Below are 24,025 nucleotides of genomic sequence, written 5' to 3' on the forward strand. Positions count from 1 at the left end.
GGATAAGAGAAAAGCTTCAGGATTACTTAGAGTTCTTCTCTGATTCCTGAAAAAGAGCTCTATGTAAGCTTGAAAGCTTGTCTCCTACACCAACAGAAGTTGGTACAAGAAGAGACATTACCTCACCTGCCTTGTCTCTCTAATATCCTGAGACCAACACAGTTACAACACTCCATACAAGAATGGATGGCTAATGGTTTTCTAATATGCAATAAAGTAGCCTACTTAACCAGTTACTGCTGAACATTTAAGAACTATTTTTAAAATGGCTGAAACTTCACAGCTTTTAAAATGGTAGTAATATGACAATAAAATGACTATTTTTGAAGAAAAAAATCACATGGTAATTGCAGTTGGATTATAACAGGTTAAATATTTAAATCTATTTAGCATTTATCCAAGATGTCACTTTTGTTGACCTTTCCTTGAAATAGTTTCCAATAGTACTTCTTATTACATGTCGCTGAATAACCATATTAATTTCCAGCAGATTAAATTATTCAAGGTGTTACTTTTTCATTAAATGAAGTTTAATTTAGTTTGATGAAGTTAACTTGATGAAGTTAATTTAATAGTTATATAAGTTAAATGCATTATCTTGTTGCTTCCAGAATCTACTATTGTATTTTTTTCATAGTATATTATGTGTTTCCAGTATCGAGTATTGCATTTTTTTCATAGTATGTGAAAGATCTTGTATTTACTAACCAAACCAAACCCACCTAACCGTTACGTAATTTACTTTTGATCAAGAAAAAGCTGAGTTCTTTGGCTCTATACTCTGATGTTTACTTAAAGCTAGAGTGACCAGATGTCCCTTTTTAAAGGGACAGTCCCGTTTCTTGGGACTTTTTCTTACATAAGCGCCTATTACCACGCTGCCCCCCCACCACCACTCCCATCCCGTTTTTTCACAGTTGCTGTCTGGTAACCCTGTTTAAAGCAAAATTATTTCCTTGATATTTGATTCCCTTTACCTAGTCCATGTGAATTCAAACTGAAACCTCTCGCATACTAACCAGTGTAAAACAAACAAATGTTAATATATAGTGATATCTTATGAAAAACTCTGAAACACAGGAATCCGCTCTTTAATATATATCACAGCAGTATTGATACTCTTGTGGTTTTGGAGGAACTTTATTGCATGCTCCTGCTTGTATACGCTTCAACTTTACAAGACGTTTATTTGTTGAAATTGCATATGCATGCCATTGTATATTACACATACAAAATTATATTAAAAGAATGTCTTGAAGGCATGATTAAATTAGGAAATGCCAGAATTAAGGTTGCTTGGGCAACCTTAATTTGGACCCCTTGTGTGTATGCATTATGGTGTAGTTTTCAGTTACGTGATCACATATTACTTTCTTTCTACAGGACCTCTTCATACAGTGAATAGAATGACCAATGCTCAGTCAGTGAGCAGCTATTTGATATTGTGTTTTATCCTCATTGTTCAGTGTGTGGCCACAAGCCTTATTACTCCACACTATTCAAACCATGCTAGGAATACATAATGATTATACAATCATAGATTTCTAGGACTGGAAGGGACCTCAAGAGGATCATCTAATCCAACCCCTTGCACTCATGGCAGGACTAAGTATTATCTAGACCACCCCTGAGAGGTGTTTGTCTAACCTGCTCTTAAAAACCTTCAATGATGGAGATTCCACAACCTCCCTGGGTCTTCTCCAGACTAAACAAACTAGTTTTTCCAATCTTCCCTGATAGATCATGTATTCTAGACCTTTAATCATTTTTGTTGCTCTTCTCTGGACTTTCTCTAATTTCTCCACCTCTTTCCTGAAATATGGTGGCCAGAACTGGACATAATACTCCAGCTGAGGCCTGATCAGTGCAGAGAAGAGTGGAAGAATTACTTTTTGTGTCTTGCTTACGACACTCCTGCTAATTCATCCCAGAATGATTGGGGGGGGGGGGTGTTGTTTGTAATAGTGTTATACTGTTGACTCATACTTAGCTTGTGATCCACTATGACCCCCTGATCCCTTTCTGCAGTACTCCTTCCTAGGCAGTCATTTTCCATTTTGTATGTGTGCTACTGATTGTTCCTTCCTAAATGGAGTACTTTGTATTTGTCCTTATTGGATTTCATCCTATTTACTTCAGACCATTTCTCCCAGTTTGTCCAGATCATTTTGAATTATTATCCTCTCCTCCTCCGTCAACTTGATGATATCCATAATCGTTGAGTGTACTCTCTATGCCATTATCTAAATCACTGATGAAGATATTGACCAGAATTGAACCCAGAACTGATCCCTGCGGGACCCCACTCAATGTGCCCGTCCAGCTTGACTCTGAACCACTGATAACTATTTTCTGGGAACGGTTTTTCAACAAGTTCTGTACCCACATTATAGTAGCTCCATCTAGGTTGCATTTACCTAGTTTGTTTATGAGAAGGTCATGTGAGACAGTATCAGAAGCCTTACTAAAATCAAGATATACTATATTTATCACTTCCCCCTATCCACAAGGCTTGTTACTTTGTAGAAGAAAGCTGTTAGGTTGCTTTGACATGATATTTTCTTAACAAATCCATGCTGACTGTTACTTATCACCTTATTATCTTCTAGATGTTTGCAAATTCATTGGTTAATTATTTGCTCCATTATCCTTCTGAGTATTGAAGTTATGCTGGCTGGTCTGTAATTCCTTGAGTTCTCCTTATTTTCCTTTTTATAGGTGGGCAGTATATTTGCCCTTTTCCAGTCCTCTGGAATCTCTCCTGTTTTCCATGACTTTTCGAAGATAATCACTAATGGCTCAGATGCCTCCTCAGTCAGCTTCTTGAGTATTCTAGGATATATTTCACCAGGTGACTTGAAGACATCTAATTTGTCTAAGTAATTTATAACCTGGTCTTTCCATATTGTAGCATCTGATCCTACCTCATTTTCACTGGCATTCACTATGTTAGATGTCCAATTGCTACTAACTTTTTTGGGATTTTTTTCTCATCAGTACGTTATTTGATTGCTACTCAAACATTAATTTATTTAATTTCACAACAATCCTGTGTGGTGAAGGGCTATTGTTATTCCCATTTATAGATGAGGATCTAAAGCATAGAGACTAAGGTGAGAGGTATCCACTAATTTTGTCTGCCCAGTTTGAGAGATACTGTATCTGATTTTTTTTTAGAGTAGTTATATAGCACTTAAGGTGTTCAAAGCACAGCTCCTGTTGACGTCATTTTGTAGCTGTGACTTCTTAGCACTTTTGTGAAACAGATCTGAGGGTTTCAAGTTGGGCATCCATAAAACGAGGAACACACAATTAGTGATAGCCTATGAAAAAGTGTTTTGTTTTAAATAACTTGCCCAATATTATGTAGGAATTCTTTGGCAGAGGCAGAGGTGGAATCTAGATCTCCATATATGTTATATATGAGCCCTTAATCACGAGATCCTCCTTTCTTTTCCTGCAACATACTGGCTTATCTACTACATCGTTTTGCAAAAGATGAGGCAAGGACTCTCCAGACAAATGTCCTTCTACACAACAGTGATTCATCTCAGAGCAGGTCCAACTTCTGCAGAGAATGAGGCAGCGGAGGAACTGATAACCATGTAATTAAAGACTATACTATAATATATATGCGTAAATTAAAGAATCCAAATTAAAGTTGCCCAGGCAACCTTAATTTTGGCATTTCCTAACTTTCGAGTGCTTGATTTTTCAATCCTAATGTTCTTCTAATAATTTTAGTGTGTGTAATTTCGTAAGTTTTTGAAAAAGGAAACTGGAAAAGAAAACCCAGAAATGCCATCATATTGACATGATTCATCAGCAGGGTTGAACCTTAAAATGTCCCATACAGGTCTCTGCCACTTGAGCTAAGGGAGCCAGTGATAGCAGTAGTAGGTTGTCATCCTTGTGTGCACCAGCACTAGAGGGAGATGAGAGACATTTTGTGAGTGAATTTCACGCATTTGCTGACAGTGGGGGAATGATAAGACTCTGTAATCTTGGTTCCATTCTAGGCTGTGGGTGGAAGTGTGCTCTAGTGTTCACAGACCTTTCTGCCCATTACTGTCCCAGGCCTGTCTCTTTGCCACCCAACTCCTTGTCCCAATCACATTTTTCTCACCAAACAGATTCCAGTCTCCATCTGTCAGGTTTCTCTTCACACTCCTGATCTTACTGCCCAGCTAATCTGTAACTTAGCTCTTGGACTCCATGTCCCAGTTCTTGCCTTCTCCCCCATCCCCTTGTCCTGCAAGTCCCAGTTCTCCTCCCCTGGCTCTTCAGCCAATCCTTCTCTCTCTCCATCCTCCTTCTCCCTCCCCTTCTTCTAGTCTCTTTGCCCTGCTAGATCCAGTTTGCCCACCTTCCTCCCCCCCATGTTCCTTTTGCCAGTTCTCTCTTCCCTGGCTCCTACTCCCCCTGGACTGTTAGATTTGTGATGATGTAGTGAAGATAAAACTTCATGTAATGATAGAAGCTGTATGAGAAGAAAAGGAGAAGAGTGAAAAATATTACCAGAAGTGAGAGTCAGGACAGGGAGAATTTTAGATGCAGAAGAGATGTGGGGATAAAGAAGTGCTAAGTGTTAGATATGTTGCATTTGAGCATATGGCAGGAGATCCAGGATATGGGAAATAGGAAACTGAACAGAAAGGGAGTGTCCAGTAGAGAATAATATCTAAGTTGCAGGGATAGAGATGTTAAAGCTATGACAATGAGTATATTTGTGATAGAAGAAGAGGCAAACCTCTCTGCTACACCAACATAGTGAGATGAATGGAATATGATGATGATGAAAAACTACCGAAGAGTGACAAAAGGAAGGGGTTGGGAGAAATCGCAGGAGAGTCAAGCCTTCAGAGTTCTGAAATCTGAGGTGAGAACTGATAGAAAAAAGTGCAAATGACCTTGATAAAGATAAGACAGATTGTGGGGAACTACACTGGAAGAGAAGCCTGGAGATTGTCAGGAAGAGTTGATTGGTATTCTTCATGAGGGCTGGTTTAGCTGAGTGGAGGAAAGAGAATTCAAATATACACAATGGAATTTAGGAATATTTGCAAACATGAAAGTGTGAATGAAATAGTATTCAAGTCAATGAGATTATGCTCCGTTCAAGAAGCTCAAAGGAGGGAAGGGGTATGGGCAGTGGACTGTAAACACAAATTCTGACATCATTGACCTCAAAAGAGAGAACTCATTGACTTCAGTGGGAGAAGGATGAGTCCCTACATTTGAATGTCTCTGGTTACAAAGAATACATGGTGAAAAATAAAACACGTGATAAACAAGCAAAAAAAAGTTTCATACAGAATTATTTTTAAAGTTTTACGTAATGCAGCTACAAGATATTTTAATATGTCTTATCACATTTTTGGAGAGAGTATCTAAACAAAAAGTGTAGTCCTGGGATCTTTAAAATAAATAATGCAAGTAATATATTCAAGTGTAAATATGTTCTCCAAATTGTGTCATTTAAAAGAAACATAATTTGTTAGATTTGAAGCATTCCTTTGTAAATATGTCAATATAACGAACTACCAAAGTTCATAGTTTTATATAACCACTTCTCCACAAAGAATGTCTTTAGGTAGTTGATAATTTTATGGACATTATTTCTGTTTTTTTAGCCTTGATATGGTGATATTTGAATATTTTGTGCCAAATGAATACTTTGCAGTATAATAGAATAGCCTGAAATGTATGGTATATAAAATTTCTTCAGCTGTAAGATAGAATGTTAACTATTTAGGGCCAAATTCTTCTCCAGCTTACAACTCGTGTAGTCCGATGGACTTGAATAAGGGAAAAATCTGTATCTTATTTGAGAAAATTACTGCATCTTTGAATAATATGTTGGTCTTGTCTTCAAGAATTATCAAATTAACTTATTTTTGACCTTGTAAAGTGCAGGAGCAATGTAGAAGTAGAGTCATTTTTTCACGCTTTTAATTTGAATTATTTTTTGTTTGAACACGCTGTTTCCATTTTGTGAGCTTTCCTATGCATGTGCAAAATGTTTCTCCTCAGGCCCCCTTGTATTTCCTGGTCCTATTTTTATGAATCATCGAGAGCAGGCTCTAGCCAGAATCAGACCCCATCCAGCACAGCTAAAGCATAAGCGGGACAAGCACAAAGGTATTTGGTCTTCCTTATTGACTAGGAGGGACATATGCCCATCCTCCCGAGTCATTTCTTCCATCCACTGAATCTTTGTTTTCAGAGAAATGCACAAAAATTATTCTGCTCTTTTCTTGTTAGTCTTCTGTAACCTGAGGAGAAAGAAAACACATTTTATGTTTGTTTACTTTAAAAGTAAAAATGTTTGACACCCTATATCATCTTTGTTTTTTTCTTTGATAAATTATGTCATTTTATTTTTCTGTGTCTTTTCTCGTTTGTTTAAATAAAACTAAAGAAATTTTACACAACTTTCTAATTTTTTCATTGGACCAGGTAATTCAGGTCTGGCATATGCATTGTCATTTCATTTTCTTGTCTTAATTTTATGATCTTGCACAATGTGTATCTGTTGCAGTTGCTAAAATATTGTTTATATTACAGATTCATTAATTGAAGGCTTCTGTTTGATTTTTTCTGTAGGTTTAGCATCTATAAGTAAGCCTTTTTTTGATATTTCCGGTTTACAAAGGTTAATTACTCAGTAAAAAATTACATTTAGGTAACAGAAGACCTATGTCAAAAGCAGTGACACGTATGTTTTCAAAGCTTGCTGCAAATAGTTTGGTTTCCATCAACTTTTGGTAATAAAGCAGTGGTCATTTTAATCATAAAATAGATGGGGCAATTTTCTAGCTCACTTCGTGAATTTTCTCTTGCTTTTCAATACTAGTTCCTGTCAAAACAAAGCTCTGTGGCTTTTTAAGGTCTTCATAGCAGAACAGTAGCTACAGGTGTTTACTGACCTTTTGTAGTAATAGCAGCAGCAGGATGCTCTGGTGCCATGGTGGCCAGGAACAGTGGCAAGACTAGCAAATTAAAGGATAGTAATTATACTCACACTCTTTCCATGGAGCTTTCCCAACCAGCTTTCTTCACTTTACCAGCTGGTCTAATGACAAGGAGCTTTCTGCCTGTTCTTCTGTTTTGCTAGCTTCCTGCATTTATTATGCAAGCGCCTTCCCTCATCTCCATGTGCAAATACAACTTCATTGCCAATCTGTTTTATAGTATCCGAAAATGACACCCTAATTTATAGAAAAAGTATTTTAATTGATTTCCAGACATTTACAAAGATATTCTTTTTATTTTGTCTCCTCTAAGTCTGTGCATGGTACCTAGTGCAACCTGTCTTTACATGGAAAGCAGTAGTGCTATTTTTTTTAACCCCCCCCCACTAAAATAGATTCTGAAAAATGTATCTTAAACAAATTTCAATGGGTTTTGTGACAAAAAGTTTACCAGCACTTGTTTGGGATGAACTGCATTTATGATTTTGTAAAACAGAGGTAACATGACCAACTCAGACTCATGTAGAAAATCTCTTATACACACCATTGTATTTGTATAAAAAGGAGGAGATAGGGGAATGGCTAATTTGTTTTTAAACTGACAGAACTATATGCGCAACGATTGTCGTTTTCTTAAAGAAGTGGAGGTGCAGTACCATTTTCATGCAACAAGTGTGTGTATTTAACACATATACATTATATTAATTCCTGTTTTGCTGAGTTAAATTAACTTGTTCATTCTGCAGAAGTTAACTAGGTTAATAGTTTTTTCCCCCAGTCCAGAACCGTGTGCATTAGCAGATTGTTTGCAAATAGAATATCAGTGGATCGTATCTCAAAATTTGCTTTATTACCAGTATATGCATTTTGACCTCTTTAATCTGCTGTACTGCAAGTTGTTCTTGCTGTTACCTTGTCCAGTGTTTTCTTTTCCCACCCTTGCTCATTGTTCATTCTTAAATTTTGTTTCTTGAAAAGAATAGGAATATAACTATGAATTATGTTTGTAGACGGAAGTGGAGAAAGGGGTGAGAAGGATGCCAGCAAAATCACAACCTATCCTCCAGGGGCTGTCCATTTTGACTGTGAACTCCGGGCAGTACAAGTCAGTTGTGGGTTTCACCATTCAGGTACAAAGCTACAGCTTTTATCTAATGCGTGCACTTGTTGAAAAAAAATGTGATCATATGCCCTTCCACTCGTATAACTACCATGAGCTGCCCTCTCTGAGGAAAGGTGGTGTTAATCCTTACCGAAGTAAGTTTCAAATCATTGATATTTTTGGGGTACAGTGGAACCTCAGAAATAGGAATACCTCAGGTTTGGAGGTTGTTTGTAACTATTAAATGTTTGTAACTGAACAAAATGTTATGGTGGTTCTTTCAAAAGTTTACAACTGAACATTGACTTAATACAGATTTGGGACTTTACTACGCAGAAGAAAAATGCTGCTTTCCCTTTTTTTTTAAATAGTTTATATTTAATACAGTAGTGTACTGTATTTTTTTTGTTTCTGCTGCTGCCTGATTGTGTACTTCTGTTCCAAATGAGGTGAATGGTTGACTGGTCAGTTTGTAAATCTGGTATTCATAACTCTGAGGTTCTACTGTAATTCTGGGCTTCGGCATTCTATTGGATATTTTGATTAGCCATCTCTGGGGGGGTGCAAAGGAGTAATTAGGTTGGATTAACATCTGCAGCCAACTTCAGTCCTCTTCACCACTGAAGGAGGGTTAAGAAAACATACAGTGATCAAGAAACCATCCTCTACTGCTACTCCACTCTACTCTTCCTGCCAGTTGCCACTTTAATTCTGAACTGTGCAGGGGATGGGTAACTCATGGGACCACATACATTATTAACCTCTGTGTGGTGGAACTGCATCTGTTATGCTTCCAAGGGCCCTCAGTTCCAAAAAGAGTAGGTTCAGAATTTGACCACAAGGCAATATTTATTGTTATAATAATTTTAGTGAGTTTTGTAGTTAATTTGGAGTGCCATTGGAACAAATTATAATCCAGCATTATAACCAGCATTGATTGGAGGCTCCCAAATTATCTCTAGCATGGAAAAAAATTGTTTTAAAGTACAGTTATGATCACAAAAGCAACTGTGCAAATATATTATCCTTGTTTTATTCAAGAAAATTGTTTCATGCTGACAATATTATTGGGCAGGTACAGTATTGTGTTTTGTACAGTACTAAAGAACTTGCTGTGAAGAAACTCAAACACACAGAAACAAGACATATTAGGAAATACAGAGGTGAATGGGAAATTAGTGGCTTTGATAAAGTGGATTTTAATGGTGAGATAATATTTTTCCCCAGAAAGATGAGAATAAGTCTGCCTAGGTTCTTAGTATGCAAACAAACGTAATAAATGCTTATGGCAGTCAGTTACCTGGTAATTTAATCCAGCAGTTACTTTTTCTAATTTTGCTCTGATTGCTACTTTTTGTTTGTTCAAATGAAAATTTGATTTTGGTAATTAAACTGTTGGACAAAAACATATTTGACATGGTTAGTTCTGTAATCAGTTTTGTTTATATTAACAGATGAAAAATGTAATTAGTGTTAAACATTTCAATAGCTTTTTTTTTTACCAGGGAATGGCTTCAGTGGGACTACTCACAGGCTTAAAGTTAATTGTATGCAAGTCTTTGCAGGATCAAGAACGTAATAAGTTAAAGCCAAGGAGGGTAAAATTGTTACCATCTACAAATATTTTTAGTAATATAAAGTACACATCAAACTATGGATGTGTGAGGTCCTTCAAATTGTCAGGAAAAAAATATTCTTAAAACAAAACATTTTATTTTTAGTGGTTTTGATGGAGAATGGTGATGTTTACACATTTGGATATGGGCAGCATGGGCAGCTGGGACATGGAGACGTTAATTGCAGGTATGTTGTAAATAGGTTAAAGGACACATTTGTACTATTGAATTTCATTCCATACCTATGAATTGGGTTACATATAATGGATATATTCTCCCTGCTTAGATGAGGCAGGGAGAATATTCAGGAGTGACATAAATAGGGCAGGACTTCCTTAAGCTCTGCTAAAAAATTTTTGAAAATGTCTCCTGTGCATATTCAGAATCAGTGTCAGCTATTTCAAGTTTTTCCTCTAGAATAAGCTAAAAGCATTTAGTCTTCAAAGAACTGTTCACATGAAGATCTATATGTTGTGTTGCTATGTCTTTTAAAAAAAATGGTTACAGGAATTTTACTCTGGGGAAAAGTGTTTCCTTCTATTACCAGTTAGTCAAAAAAATAGCAGGAAGGGACTTTGCTCAGACTTTAAGAACAAACAGTACCTGCCTTCTAGCAGATAGCAAGCAGGGAAAATTTCAATCCCCAAAGTATTTCAAAAACTTTAGTTTATGAAAACTATCATACAATTCAAAGTGTGTAGCTTTTTCTTTGATCTGAAAATTTCTATACATTGTCTGGGCCCAAAGATGAAATGTTTTTTAAAGTTTTTGCAGATTCCCTTCATGCATTGTAGTTTCCCAGACGTATTAAGACTGCAGTGGATAAAGATTTTAGTGCCAAAAAATCTGCCAAGTTTGTGAGTTTCACAAGGTAAAAATATATGTGCTGAAATCCTTATGCCCTTAAGAACTTCAGTAAAGAAACTTCTTTATATTATGTCTCTTACAATAGTGACTAAAGACCAACCAAGAATGAGATCCCATTGTTCTAGGCACTGTACAAACACAGAGTAGTAGATGGCCCTTGCCCTGAAGCTCATATTATTGAAATAAGCAAGACAGACACAGAGTGGGGGAAGAGAGAGAACACACAAGCAAAGTGAACAGTGGGATAGCAGCAAACATCATGTTTCACAGTTTGGGGTTTTTTGAATGGGCTTATGAGACAATAAGCTAAATGGAAACAAAATTTGAAGGGAAACTAGGTGAGGGGGACAGGGTCAGAGAGGAAGAGGGTAAGAAAAGTATGTATGGATAGTGGAAGCGCATATTAAAGTCAAGAGATAATTTAGGCCACATCTACATCCTAGGATTGCTTTGCCAGTATACAGTAACTCTCGGTTAACATTGTAGTTACGTTCCTGAAAAATGCTACTGTAAGCGAAATGATGTTAAGAGAATCCAATTTCCCCATAAGAATTAATGTAAATAGGGTTCTAGAGCATTTTTTTAGTCAGATAAAAGACTATATTTTTATATATATATTGCCAGTGTGTAAGCATATAATATTTTATTCCTGCTTTAATATTTAAGTACCTGGTCCTGAAAGGTGCAGAGCACCTCAGGATCGAGCCCTAAATGTGTAATTTAATATATTTACTGTTCATTTTGTTGTATCTATACCATAAAATTTACAGGATTGTGCAGTTGCAGAGATAATGTTCCTGTAAGCTCCTAACTTTATTTTCCCATGTTTTCAGTGTTTCAAATTCTAGCCTTAACATCACATTAACTCACTTAATGCTTTATATTTATAGAATATAATAAAGCCTAAATTTCCTTCATCTTTGTTTTGGATTATCATCAGAATATCTGGTGTTTTGCTACTTTAACTATTTTAGAATGATAACCTTTGTGCAGAGGGAACCATGTCTGTCCAAATCAGCATATTGCTGACCAATAAGAACTGAGTTTTCTACAGCATCTTAAATAATGTAACTTGCTAATATACATTTCACTTGTACATTACCACTTTTACTCCTCAGTTCGAGATTTTCTTTCCTTAATTATATATTTTTGTGTATCTTTATTTTTGCTTTCATATTCAGTGTCCTTCTTTACCTGTATTCTCTTTCTCTTCTTCTCTTTTTTTTTTCTCATGCCTAATCTTTCCATTGTTCTTCCCTCTAGTCATCAGGGATTCTCTGCATATGAGGTTATTCAGAAATAGCTGTTCCACTTTCAATTTAGACCCTACCTTAATCTGAAACAATTTGCAAGTGTAGGCAAGCACTTAGGCCATGCTCCAAAGCCCACTGAAGTCAGTTTTGAATTGTCAGGCCTTTAATTTGCTCACCTCAATGTTATTTTTTTTCTCACCTCTCAATCTCAATGTTTCTTTTCTAATCTATCACTTCAGCGTTCCCCCCACTCACCACTACTGTCCTCTCCCTCAGATACACTCACTACTTCCACTCCAGCTGAACACTTCTTAAACACCTCTGTATTTGGGAGGTACACAGAAGACTTTTCAGGTCTTCTGGTGAGATTATTCTTCCTAGTATCTATGGACTTTGGAGGAAAGAGGGATGTTCTAATGCCTTTCCCTCCATTTGAAAGATGCAGAACCAGGATCTTCTCTGCCCCTCCCTAGAGAGCTGGGACAGAGTCATCCAGTAGTCTTGCCAGCCATGCTTGGGACCAGAATACTAGACAGATGTTCAGTTGCGTGGTAATACAAATAGTATTCCAGAGAGTATCTGACAAATGACAATAACAATATTACTTTGTGATCAGCTGCGCAGTTACTAACATTAGTATTGCATGTGTTAAATATTGCATAAAGATGCACTGATACTGGTGTGGTTTTATTTTGACATAGGGGATGTCCCACTCTGGTACAGGCATTACCAGGTCCTAGCACTCAAGTTACTGCAGGAAGCAACCATACAGCCATTCTCTTAATGGATGGACAGGTCTTCACATTTGGAAGTTTCTCTGTAAGGAAACATTTCTTTTTACTTTTGGAAATAGTTTTTATCTATATATTGTACACTCAGAGTTATAGTAAATAGTTGTTAGAATTTTTTTTCACAATTACACACATTTACATATACCTAACTTATGCCTGTGCATATTAAGTGTTTGTGTGTCTTTATTTTAAATCTGATTAGAAAAGCATGACTCTGAAAATCTCCTGCTGTTCCTTAGTGTCTCCCATATCAAATTTACATAGTTTACAAGGGGAACTTTTTTTCTAATTGGCATTAATGTCTGCAAACTAACGTGGTGGGATTTCATGGCACCTGTAGAATATTTCTACATGAGAAGATAATGCATGGAGAAGATTGTTACGGTTCAGCACACTCCTGACTCACATCAGAGCTTCTGCTTGGGCTGCAAGGGGAGTTGTGGGAGGCACCCAGGGCTGGCGCTACCATTTAGGCTGCCTAGGCAATTGCCTAGGGCGCCAGAATAATTGGTGGGCACTGTTTTGCCGGAATGGGTGGCAGGCGGCTCTGGCAGAGCTGCCACAGTTGTGCCTGCGGAGGGTCCGGTGCTCCACGGCTCCGGTTGCGCTGCTGCAGTCGTGCCTGCGGACGGTCGGCTGCTCACGCGGCTCCGGTGAACCGCCCGCAAGCACGACTGCGGCAGCTCCACCGGAGCCACAGAGTACCGGACCCTCCGCAGGCACCACTGCGGTAGCTCCAGTGGAGCCGCGGGACCAGCGCGCGGGGCGGTGAAATTGCCATCCGCCTAGGGCGCTCAAACCCCTAGCGCCAGTCCTGGAGGCACCACCTCCTTTTTCCTCACACCAGTAGTAGGGCTGATTCAAACATGTAAGATTAACGTAAGGTTAAAAATTGTAGGATGTAGCTTAAATTCATAACTTTGCTAGACACTAAAAATCATCGACTGAATAGAGGCACTGGATTTAGGGCTTATTACAACAATCTGAAACCCACTAACAACCTCCCCCTTCCCCAGCTACTTCCTCCCCTCTTCCTTCTCTCCGTATGACTAGAGTGGTGTTAATAGGCCACATCACCTTGAGTGGTCCGTTTGAATATTTAACTATGTATGCTAAACAATCTGTTGAAACCCTGCATTTAGCAGACATATTTTGAGTTAGTTTCCCAGACCGGAAGAAAAGCTCTTTATAAACTCAAAAAATTGTCTCTCACTAACTGAAGTTGGTCCAATAAAAGAGAATACCTCATCCCAGGAGTACTGGAAGCTCCCTAAAAGTGTGTGTGTGTGTGTGTGTGGGGGGACAGTGGTGCCTGAACAGTGGCCCCACCCCCTCGAGGCCACATGCCACAGTATGATAGCATTATGAAGTAAACTTTAAATGGGTTTTTTTCCGATTTTCCATTTTGTATGTTGAAACTGTGCTATTTTATCCCTCTGAAACTATTTTTGCTAGTATTTACTAATTACTGATTTCTTTCTTTAGAAGGGACAGCTTGGCAGACCAATTTTGGATGTGCCTTACTGGAATGCAAAGCCAGCACCTATGCCTAATATTGGATCTAAATATGGACGCAAAGCTACTTGGATTGGAGCAAGTGGAGATCAGACCTTTCTTCGGATTGATGAAGCTCTCATTAACTCTCATGTTCTAGCCACGTCTGAGATCTTTGCAAGCAGGCATATAATAGGTAAGAGCTCTTCAACGGTATTGTAAATTAGTTCATTTAACATACATTTAGTGAAGGAACTTGAAACATTACAATGCAAGCAGTGGAGGTAGTAAGTAAAAGATACAAATTGAGTAAACTTTTATTTTATGACACTCCATTTTACTTTTAGGATATTTACATTTTATATGGTACTCTTAATTGATTTACAAATGTGATTTTATTATTAATACAAATAAAAATCCTCCAAGCGTCTCTTAAATTTTTAATGTTCCAGCACAGTTAAAAACATCTCATCACATCTATTAGATATTGTACTATAAGTGTACTCTTCCTTACAGTATTATTATTACTTCAGAGATGGAGGCTAGCATGTGACAGATGGACTATTTGTCTATTTTTTCCAGGTTTGGTCCCTGCTTCTATGTCAGAACCGCCTCCGTTTAAATGTCTTCTGATAAATAAAGTAGATGGGAGTTGCAAGACATTTAATGATTCTGAACAGGAGGATCTTCAAGGGTTTGGAGTATGTCTGGATCCTGTTTATGATGTTATTTGGAGGCAAGTGTGGTTTGTAGTCACTGAAAGGGGGCATCAGTATAGAAATAAGATTGAATTTATTAGAACAATTGTGGGTAGCATCATCTGCTCACATAGGATCAACTATCATTTCTGTTACCGATCGTAAGAAGGCTTCTGTTTAGTCTCCTTTATATATGTGCCAGGCCTTTTGCTTTTCCTTGGCTCCAAAGCATGTGCTGTCATGCCCAGTCTTTTCAAGGAGGTTTATTTCTTTAAACAGAAAACAGTCTCAGTTCAGTCATTGGTCCCAGGCTTTAGGGTCAGCCCTCCCAGAGGTCTCTAGCACACCTGCTCCTGGCAACTTCCCAGCCTTAGTCAGCTCTGCTCCCATCCTGGAACAGCAGCCACAGAGCTGCTTCCCTGAGCCTTTTGGCCCCTTTGCTCTAGGGACCCACAGTAGGAGCTAACTGCACTCCAGTGTGGCTTTTCCTCCGCAGGGCTTAGCTTGCTCTGTCCATTCCTCTCCAGGGCTCAACCTATCTCAGTCTTTCCTCCCTCCAGCTGCCTACTACCAGCCCTTTTTAGGCCCAGGTGTAGGCTAGCCCTCTTTAACTGAATTGGACTTACCTATCAGTAAGGCTCAGTTTATCAGAGCAACCAGCTACCCTGTGACAAACTGTATCTCTGTTTTTTCTTCTTGGATGGCTTGCTGTCCACTCGAGCTCAACATGGCCTAAACAGAGCTCTTTTTCCTCCTGAATTCTCGTCACATCATTTGGTCTCGTTATTTTCAACAACTTCTCCAGGCTCAAAATATTTGGTAATCTTAAATTCCTCCGTCTGTTTTCCTTGCGTTGTGTCCAAGCCTTATTCAGATTTTACTGTTTCTTCTGACAATGTATTGCATATCTGAATCTTCTTGCCTTGCCCAACAGTTAAACTACTTGTTCATGTCTTAATCTCTCAATTCAGTTACTGAAGGATCTTCCTCAGCAGTCTCACTGATCACAGCTGATCAGTAGAGGGAAGAAGTGGTACTCTTCTAAACTCTGCCCACTTGAGACATAAAAATAAGAGGACATTCACAATAGATTATAGCTCTTACTTCAAGTGTCCTCTGTATATTCCCACTCATAGAATGCTCCAACCAGTGCAGTGCAACCTGAATGGTAAGATTCTATTAGCAGTAGCCATTGGAGTTTCTATGTGCCTCCCTTGGTCCCTCTACTTGCTCTCCCCATCCCCTTGGGCTACTCTGGGTGTTCTGGAGTTTAAAAGTTGTGTGGAATTCCATCACCTCAGTTCCTTCAACCATGATCAGCTGGAGGGTTACACTGTTGTTGTGTGATCCTTATGGAGTAGTAGCTAGATAGTTTGTATTGGTCAGTTGTTACCTAAGTGCATATAGTTATATATTGTTACTTAGAGGTAGGTAGCTAAAGGATAACATGTTGAATCAGAAGATTAAGAAGCCTGGATTCAAAAGATGTTTCTGTGACCAGCAGTATTCCCAGCATCAGATGCACATATCAGATGCTTGGCATGCTTGGGGGAAGATCGTTCTCCCTCTGAATATCTAATCTGCTTAATAAAAACAACGAGGAGTCTGGTGACACCTTAAAGACTAACAGATTTATTTGGGCATAAGTTTTTGTGGGTAAAAAACCCACTTCTTCAGATGCGTTTCTTCAGACTTACATGGCTACCCCCTGATACTTGACAGTCTGTTTATCGCAAGGGCTAAGAGTGCGAGAGATGAAATAGGCTGCAGTCAGTTTTATTGCAGGAATCGCTTACAGTGGCAGCAGATTCTCAGAGTGTGGTTGTAGTCCACACTGGTTCCAGTCATTTTAGCTGGGGAAAAAAACAGATTCGGCTTCTGTGTCAGACGCAGGATCTGTCATAGTTAAGGATCCAAAAAAGAAAAGTTTTGGATCAGTGATAAACTGTTTCCATAGCTGTCCCATTTCAGAAAGTATTGGTTGCAGTACCAAGAAAAAATGTGCAGATCGCCTTGATGTCAGCCTCAATACAAAGAACCAATCTGAGAGAGAGATTTACAAGGACAGAATCTATTTATAGAGCCGGGATCTGACTTAAGATCTCAGCTCAGAGTTGGGAGTTGTCCTTGTACAGATCCGACAATATCACATCTGGAGGAGCCTGGCCTTATGGTGAGATCTAAGGATCCAGTTAAGAGAACTGATGAGGGTTTGTTAACTGGCACAATACCGTTAAAGTAGTAGTTCATCATATGGATCCATCTGTGGCTCCATTGACAGTTAAGCCTGGTACTGCTTCTTAGGACACATTACTTGGGCTGCTGCAGGCAATCAGACTGACTGCTTTTCTGAGAGTCAGCAGCACTGTGTTGCTGCATTCAATTAAGATCCCTGGAGAAGAACTGTTCTCTGCTCTCCATTTCAAGGAGGTTATTGTCTCAAGTCCCATCTGAGCCTTGAGTGATTTGGAGCTAGAAGAGAAATACAGATTACAGATTAGAACCAGGAAAAAATTATTATAACCAGTTCAGTGCAGGTGGTCTGGATCCGCCGGCACAGAAATATTTCCAGCTTGATCTATCCAGTGTGGTTTTGGCCTGAGTGATAGATACCTCCTTTAGGAAGATGGTCTCACTGGCCATTTTGGGCACCTTATTAGGAAAGTGTAAGGACAGCTTTCAGCAAAACTATATTAGGACGACATTCAGTTGTTAAATCCAATGGATAAGGACCATCCAATACAGCTTCCTCAGAAGAACTCACCTAAAGAAATTGGTAAAAGATGAGGACAAGCTGGAGCTGATAGATTCTGATTCAGAATTAAGGGATGTGTCTTCTCCAAATGGAAATGTGGAGGACATCTCAGTATCATCACCATCAGAAGATGCTATAGCCTTTCAGGAGTTAGTATCTTGAATGTCAAAGATGCTAACTTATTCCTTCTGTTTTTGTGGAGGAATCATCACATCCTCTGTGGTATTTTGGGGTCAGTGGTTAGATAACTAATCATATTTCCCTTGTTATGAAATATATCAACCACTCAGCTTTTCTCTAAAGATGATATATCAGTTCTCTGAAGAAGGACTTGCTATGTTTCATACTTACCTGCCTCCTAATTCATTGGTAGTCAAAGTGACATTTCACAGATCAAAAAGTGCCCAAGCTCACTCTGCTCCGTTGGATAAAGAAGGGAAGAGGCTGAATGTATTAGGAAGAAATACATTTTCTTCAGAGAAAATCAGCATGTGCATATTCAACTATGAGGCTGTCATGGCTAGGTACCAATACCATTTCTGGAGCAAAATGTCCTTTTCTTAATGTGCTTCAAGAGGACCACCAAAGGTTATCAAATACTATTTTGACTGAAGGACCTAATGTTGCTAAGCAACAGTTGACAGTCACTTTGAATCCTCAGATATTTCAGCAAGATCAGTAGTTTTGGCTGTCTCACTAAGGAGACACACCTGGTTAAGATTGGTGGGACTCCTTTATGAAACAGAAATGAGGCTCATGGACCTTCCATTTGAAGTTGAATAGTCTGTTGAGTGTTCAGACTAAAGAGGTACCGGAGAGCATGAAAAATGTAAGATCTGCTAGATCTTTAGGTTTCTTTAAGTAGGGAAGAAGTCATATTCTACTTCATTAAACAAGTATCAAAGGCAATATCCATCTTCTTTGTCTCCAAATCATTACAGTTACCAGAGAAGAGCATACCATTTTCATCCAAAACATCATACTTCACAATACCAACGTCAATGGAGGAAGAATGTTAAACCTTGCAATAATAAAGGGAAAGTTTTGTCATCTTCATCTTCTGCCGTGCATCGGATCTGACATAATGACACGGGGCTTCGAGCCAGCCAGTATGGGCATTGTTTAGTCCACAGTTTGGGGACTAGTTGTCCCATTTTCTTTCAGCAGTGGGAGTTGTTAACATTGGACAGATGGATATTCAAATTCTTTTATACAGTTATACAATTCAGTTCAGAACCTCTCCCCCCAACAAGCCACCCACTTCATATTTGGACAGAGATCAGTCATCTTGATTTGCTAAATAAAAGGATTTCCAATCTCTACTATAGTTAGGTGTAGTAGCGGTTGTTTCATGAGATCACAGAGGAAAGAGGTCTGGATTTAAGGAAATTAAACACTTTATATAAAAGAACTTCACTTCTGCATGTTATCTCTAACACCACCTCTTTCCCTCCAGGAATGTTTTGCAGCTCTGATCTTAAGACCCATACTTGCACATTTCTCTAAACAATGTCATTGAAATTTTCCGGTTTCATTGTTGGAGACGACTATTTTTCAATACAAGGCCCTCCCTTTTGAGTTATCTGCAGCACCCAGGATATTTACAAAATGCCTGTCTGTTGTGGCAGTATACCTAAAGTGGCAGGGGATGTAGGTATACTTGTACCTAGATGATTTAATAAGTGTCATTTAGGGAAGTGATCTTGTAAATTAAATATATTCACTATTTGTCAGTCTGTAATTACCAGTAAACTGGGAAAAGCTATGTTTAAATCCTATTTAAAGGGTTCTTTGTATAGGAGCCATAGTGGATTCAACTGTGAAGAATGCTGTTCTCCCAGAGGGGAGAGAGATCAACATAAAAAGATGTATGTATTTCCTCTGCCGGTTACTGAGACAATTTATTCTTTTCGTCCTTCAGTTGTTAGGTCTGTTGACGTCAACCACAGCAGTGCCTCCTTATGCTAGTCTTCAGATGAGGTCTTCAACACTAGTTAGCAAAGAATTACAAACCAGGTTTAGACAATATTCACTGAAAAAATTTTAATTCCACATCCGATGTTGTTATTTAACGTGGTGGACAGACAATCAAATTGCAATGAAAGATGTACCTTTTCAATCCCTTACATCATCAGTAATACTGATCATGGATACATCTACCCTAGGATGGGGAGCCCATCAGAACAGTGAATTGTTGGTCAGAGATCACTGTTCATCAAAGGAACTTACACATCAATACTTTAGAACTGGTACATTAGAGCTATTCTGACTGTTATTTTCTATGTCAACTCAAAAACAAAGCAATTCTGTTAGTAATAGACTATATGACAGCATTATATCTGTGAAATTATGCATCTGACCCTTTGGTCCCTTCACTTGACTGCTTGGGGAATAGATCTTTAGATGAGCTAGAAGAAAGGCTTTCATTAGAAGTACAGAATGTATTGTTTTAGTCTAGAAAAGAATCCACACAAAAGTGCTATAGTCTTAAATGGAGGAGGTTTTTATTGTGGATTTCCATGTATAACATGGATCCTTATATGGCAACAATTAATTATGTATTAGAATATTTATTGTATTTAAAGCATAATTTTGTTTATCTTCAGTTAAGGTTCATAGCTCAGCCATGTCAGCATAGCATGTACCTGTAGAGGGAAAATCAGTTTTCGCTAATGAGATACAGTTAAGAGGTTTTTAAAAAGCCTTAATTTGTATCCTTCAATACAAACTCCTATGCTCTCTTGGAATCTGAATGTATTACAACACAATTAATGGGACCCCCCCCCACTTTGAACCTATTCTTTATTTCATTTGTCTGTAAAAAATAGTGTTTTTGATAGCAGTCACTTCTGCAACATGCATAAGTGAATTACATGCATTAATCACTGATCTACTATCCGCTATTTTTCATGAGGATAAAGTGGTTCTTTGCTCTTTCTAAGTTTTTACCAAAAAAATTCTGATTTTTCACATAAATCAATCTATAATTTTACCAGTCATCTTTCACAAATCCCGTACTCACGATGGGGATGCTAAATTACATATGTTGTATGTGAAGAGTGTTGTCTTTTTATTTAGATAGGACTACAACATTTAGACAGTCTTCCAAGATGTTCAGAGCTTGTGGACCAAAAAACAAGGGAAAAGTTGTTTATATACAGAATCTGTCTAGATGGGTTAGATTTGGTATTTATGAAGCATATAAATCGAAGGGATTATCCATTCCTCAAGGCAGCAGAACTCATTCAGAAAAATCAAAGGCAGCTTGCATGGCTTTCTCTAGATACAGTTCTCTGGTGAAGATATGTACAGTAGCAACCCAGAGTTGTGTTCACACTTTTACTAATCATTGTTCTTTAGATTTGGAATCTAGATCTGGTGCAAAGTTTGGCAAGGCAGTCATGCACAACTTGTTTAACTAGAACGCCAGGTTCCACCCCATTAGGTCAGAGTACTTGTTAATCTATCCCATGAGTAGGAATATGCAGAGGACATTCAAAGGAAGAAATGAAGTTTACTTACCTGTAACTGAGATTCTTCAAGATGAACTCTGGATATTCACATTCCCCACCCACCTTTCCCTATTACCTCAGAGTCCTACTTAGCAGAGGACTGGGGGTTGCAGTTGAATGAACTGAGGTGGTGGGTCATCACACTCCTTTTAAACTCTTGCCCTAGAACTCGAGGCTTCTGTAGGAGTAGGGAGGAGAGTGTAAGGGAGCCGCGTGGGTGCTTCAACAGCTATAGCTCGTAGAATTTTACCATTTGGGCTGCATCAGTCAGAGCATCCCACGAGTGTCAATATGCAAAGTCCATATTGAAGAACCTCGGTTACAGGTAACTAACCTTCATATATTCAAAATGTGTGCTGTGATGGTCTCTTCAAGATTGAGTTCGCTTCATCAGAGTTCAGATACACCTATGAGCAGAGATGAGTTAAGGCAATAGTTATATGCTTAAGGCTCTATGATAACATCAGAATCGCAGCTTTCATTTAGAGAGAAGTTTCTAGCCATCATGATTGTGAAGAAAATCTTGAAAATGAGTCAAGTGGAAGTGTTGCATAAATTTCTGCCTGAGTCAAAAAGTCTATAGGAAGGACAAGCAGTAGCAGCTATAGACCTAGGGAGGAAGCCCGTTAGCCCACATTTGTTTAGAAAGGATGCAATCTGACTAGAGGCCAGGGCTTGAATGGCCATCTGGGCTCTGCAGGATTTAATCCTTTTCACAGGGGCTTAGATGCCCTGCTCAAATCTATGGGATCTGTTTAGATGACCTGTTTGGATCTATGAGATCTGCTTCTCCTTCAGTGTGGCTTTTATATGCTTTCAGGGCTTTGTTTGTTTCCACCTACCCTTCTATCTTCATGAATCAGATGGAGAGGAAAGATGCTATAGGTCTTCAAAATATTATTGTTCTTTCCTTACTAACATGCTTTGATGAGCAGTGAAATAATTTGTGTCAATTTTAACTATCATCATTGATATACCATTGATAACAAATACTTCTTACTCGTTTCATTCCCTTTCTCCATCTTATTCCATGCTGCCCCTGCACACAGAAGATTCTTTCAATCCATTGCTAAGTTACTGTGTCCATATCATTCTCCCTTAAAGAAACCTCTTCATATGGGTCATCCACAAGAAGGTACTGTCTGTTGAAAAAAACAAGCAAAAATATGTTGGGACCCCTCAACCCCAAGATTTACGTGCATCAAAACTGAGTAACCTTATGGCTTCCAATTTAAAGCTTTTTATTTTTTGCCTCATCCCCTACTGTTTGGTACTGTCACTTCTTGTATTACATCTATAATTCACTTTTAAGCTCCTGAAATAAACAACCATTTTAACATCTCTTGTTAGCTCTGAGACATGCTTAGGACATTTTTTGGATGTTCTGAAAATTTAAATAATCTAACCTGTTTGTTTGAATTTAAGGTTATTAAGAATGTTTGGGGCTTTTGTTACATTTTTGTAATAAATAGTGATTATCTTGCATAACATATATTTCATTGGTACAGTGGATTGCAATCATAACATTCTCTACTAGTCGGAACTATCATTAAGTAGTTTTTAGTAGATATTAAAATAGTTTAGAAAGTTTAGATATTAAAAAAGGTTCAGTTAATATTTTTTGTTAAATTTATTTTTTTGCTACATTGAAATATTTTTTTTTTACTTTGTGTTTTTGGGTCAGGTTTCGACCAAATACTAGAGAACTGTGGAGTTACAATGCCGTTGTTGCTGATTCCAGGCTTCCCTCAGCTCCAGACATGCAATCCCGATGTAGTATTCTAAGCCCGGAACTTGCTCTTCCAACAGGATCCAAAGCTCTAACCACCAGGTCTCATGCAGCTTTGCACATTCTAGGTATAAATTTATGGTTGATGAATCAAAAAGCTGTAAAGTAATAGTAAATGCACTCTGCTGTATATGTGTGTTTGTGTTTGTGTTGTCTTTGAGTAGTGTCCCCATGGGTGCTCCACTTCAGGTGTGTTTACACCCCATACACCTGAGATCAGAGATTTTTTTGTAATAGTGCTCATTCGACTTGCAAATATGCCGTACACATCCTCATGCCTTCCACGGAGGCTATATAGAGCTGCACAGTGGAACTGCTCTCAGTTCCTTCTCATCCGCCTCAGCCTGAGACAGAGTATTAGTGTGCCTTTCTATTCAAAAATAGTCTATTAGCCTCTCTGTCTCTCATTTCTATTTACTTTGTTTCAGAGGAATTGGTCTCAAAAGTTCTGGTCTGAGTTTAAGGGCAGAGGTAGGAAGAATCATGAGAAAAGACTCTGACTCTTAACAATGGAGCATTCTCCCTGTCCAGCTTCAGTTCCAGGTCAGGATGCCCATCCGCTCACCTCAGATGTCGGTCTGGGAGTGAACTTAGTGCCCGTTTGACTTCAGCACATTCACTTGGATCTGTTGGAGGTAAATCCTCAGAGAAGACCTAGAAGAAGAGAGCCCATTCTTCTCAGAAGAAGCCTGCTCTAAAGTCTGTCTCCTCCAACTAAGACTGTTTCAGACTTCACGTCCTGCTAAAGCCCCTCTGTATGATAAAGATCAACAACGTCTTAATTGATTTGGCTGCAAGATCTACTCCTCCCCAACACTTCAGTTTAGAATAGCAAACTGTCAGGCTGTCATGGCTATATACAACCACTCAAATTACACCATTTTTTCACCTTTATTGAACATTTACCAACTGAACAGAGTGAGCTGTCTTAGGCTACAATTAGGGGCAACTGTTAGCCAGAACGTCTTTTCAGGTCTCACTGGGATGCCGCGGACACTGCTGCTCAATCTGTTGCCGCAGCAGTGATCATATGCACAGCATCCTGGCTTCAGTTTTTAGAATTTTGAAATGGAGGTCCAAAACATCTTTGAGGACTTTCCCTTTGATGGTGTCATGGTATAATTCCCCACTCTGAACCTTAGCGTCCAAAAGATGGTGTACCAGCATGAATTCC

General features: G+C 38.5%; 1 protein-coding gene across 14 annotated transcripts in view; it reads left to right on the forward strand.

Annotated features, from left to right (window-relative positions):
* MYCBP2 (MYC binding protein 2) overlaps positions 1–24,025 on the forward strand; it is a 445,111-nt gene that overhangs the window by 144,392 nt on the left and 276,694 nt on the right. For 13 of the 14 annotated variants that reach the window (XM_050946493.1, XM_050946502.1, XM_050946519.1 and 10 more), the window contains exons 18-24: positions 6,034–6,141; positions 7,985–8,104; positions 9,798–9,879; positions 12,514–12,631; positions 14,089–14,293; positions 14,680–14,833; positions 22,747–22,919. In XM_050946493.1, coding sequence (XP_050802450.1) covers positions 6,034–6,141; positions 7,985–8,104; positions 9,798–9,879; positions 12,514–12,631; positions 14,089–14,293; positions 14,680–14,833; positions 22,747–22,919 — 960 coding nt within the window. The remainder of the gene's footprint in view (positions 1–6,033; positions 6,142–7,984; positions 8,105–9,797; positions 9,880–12,513; positions 12,632–14,088; positions 14,294–14,679; positions 14,834–22,746; positions 22,920–24,025) is intronic. The other variant, XM_050946529.1, reaches the window with a different exon arrangement.

Source organism: Gopherus flavomarginatus, chromosome 1 (assembly GCF_025201925.1).
Source record: "Gopherus flavomarginatus isolate rGopFla2 chromosome 1, rGopFla2.mat.asm, whole genome shotgun sequence".
In the NCBI taxonomy this organism is placed as follows: Eukaryota; Metazoa; Chordata; order Testudines; family Testudinidae; genus Gopherus; species Gopherus flavomarginatus.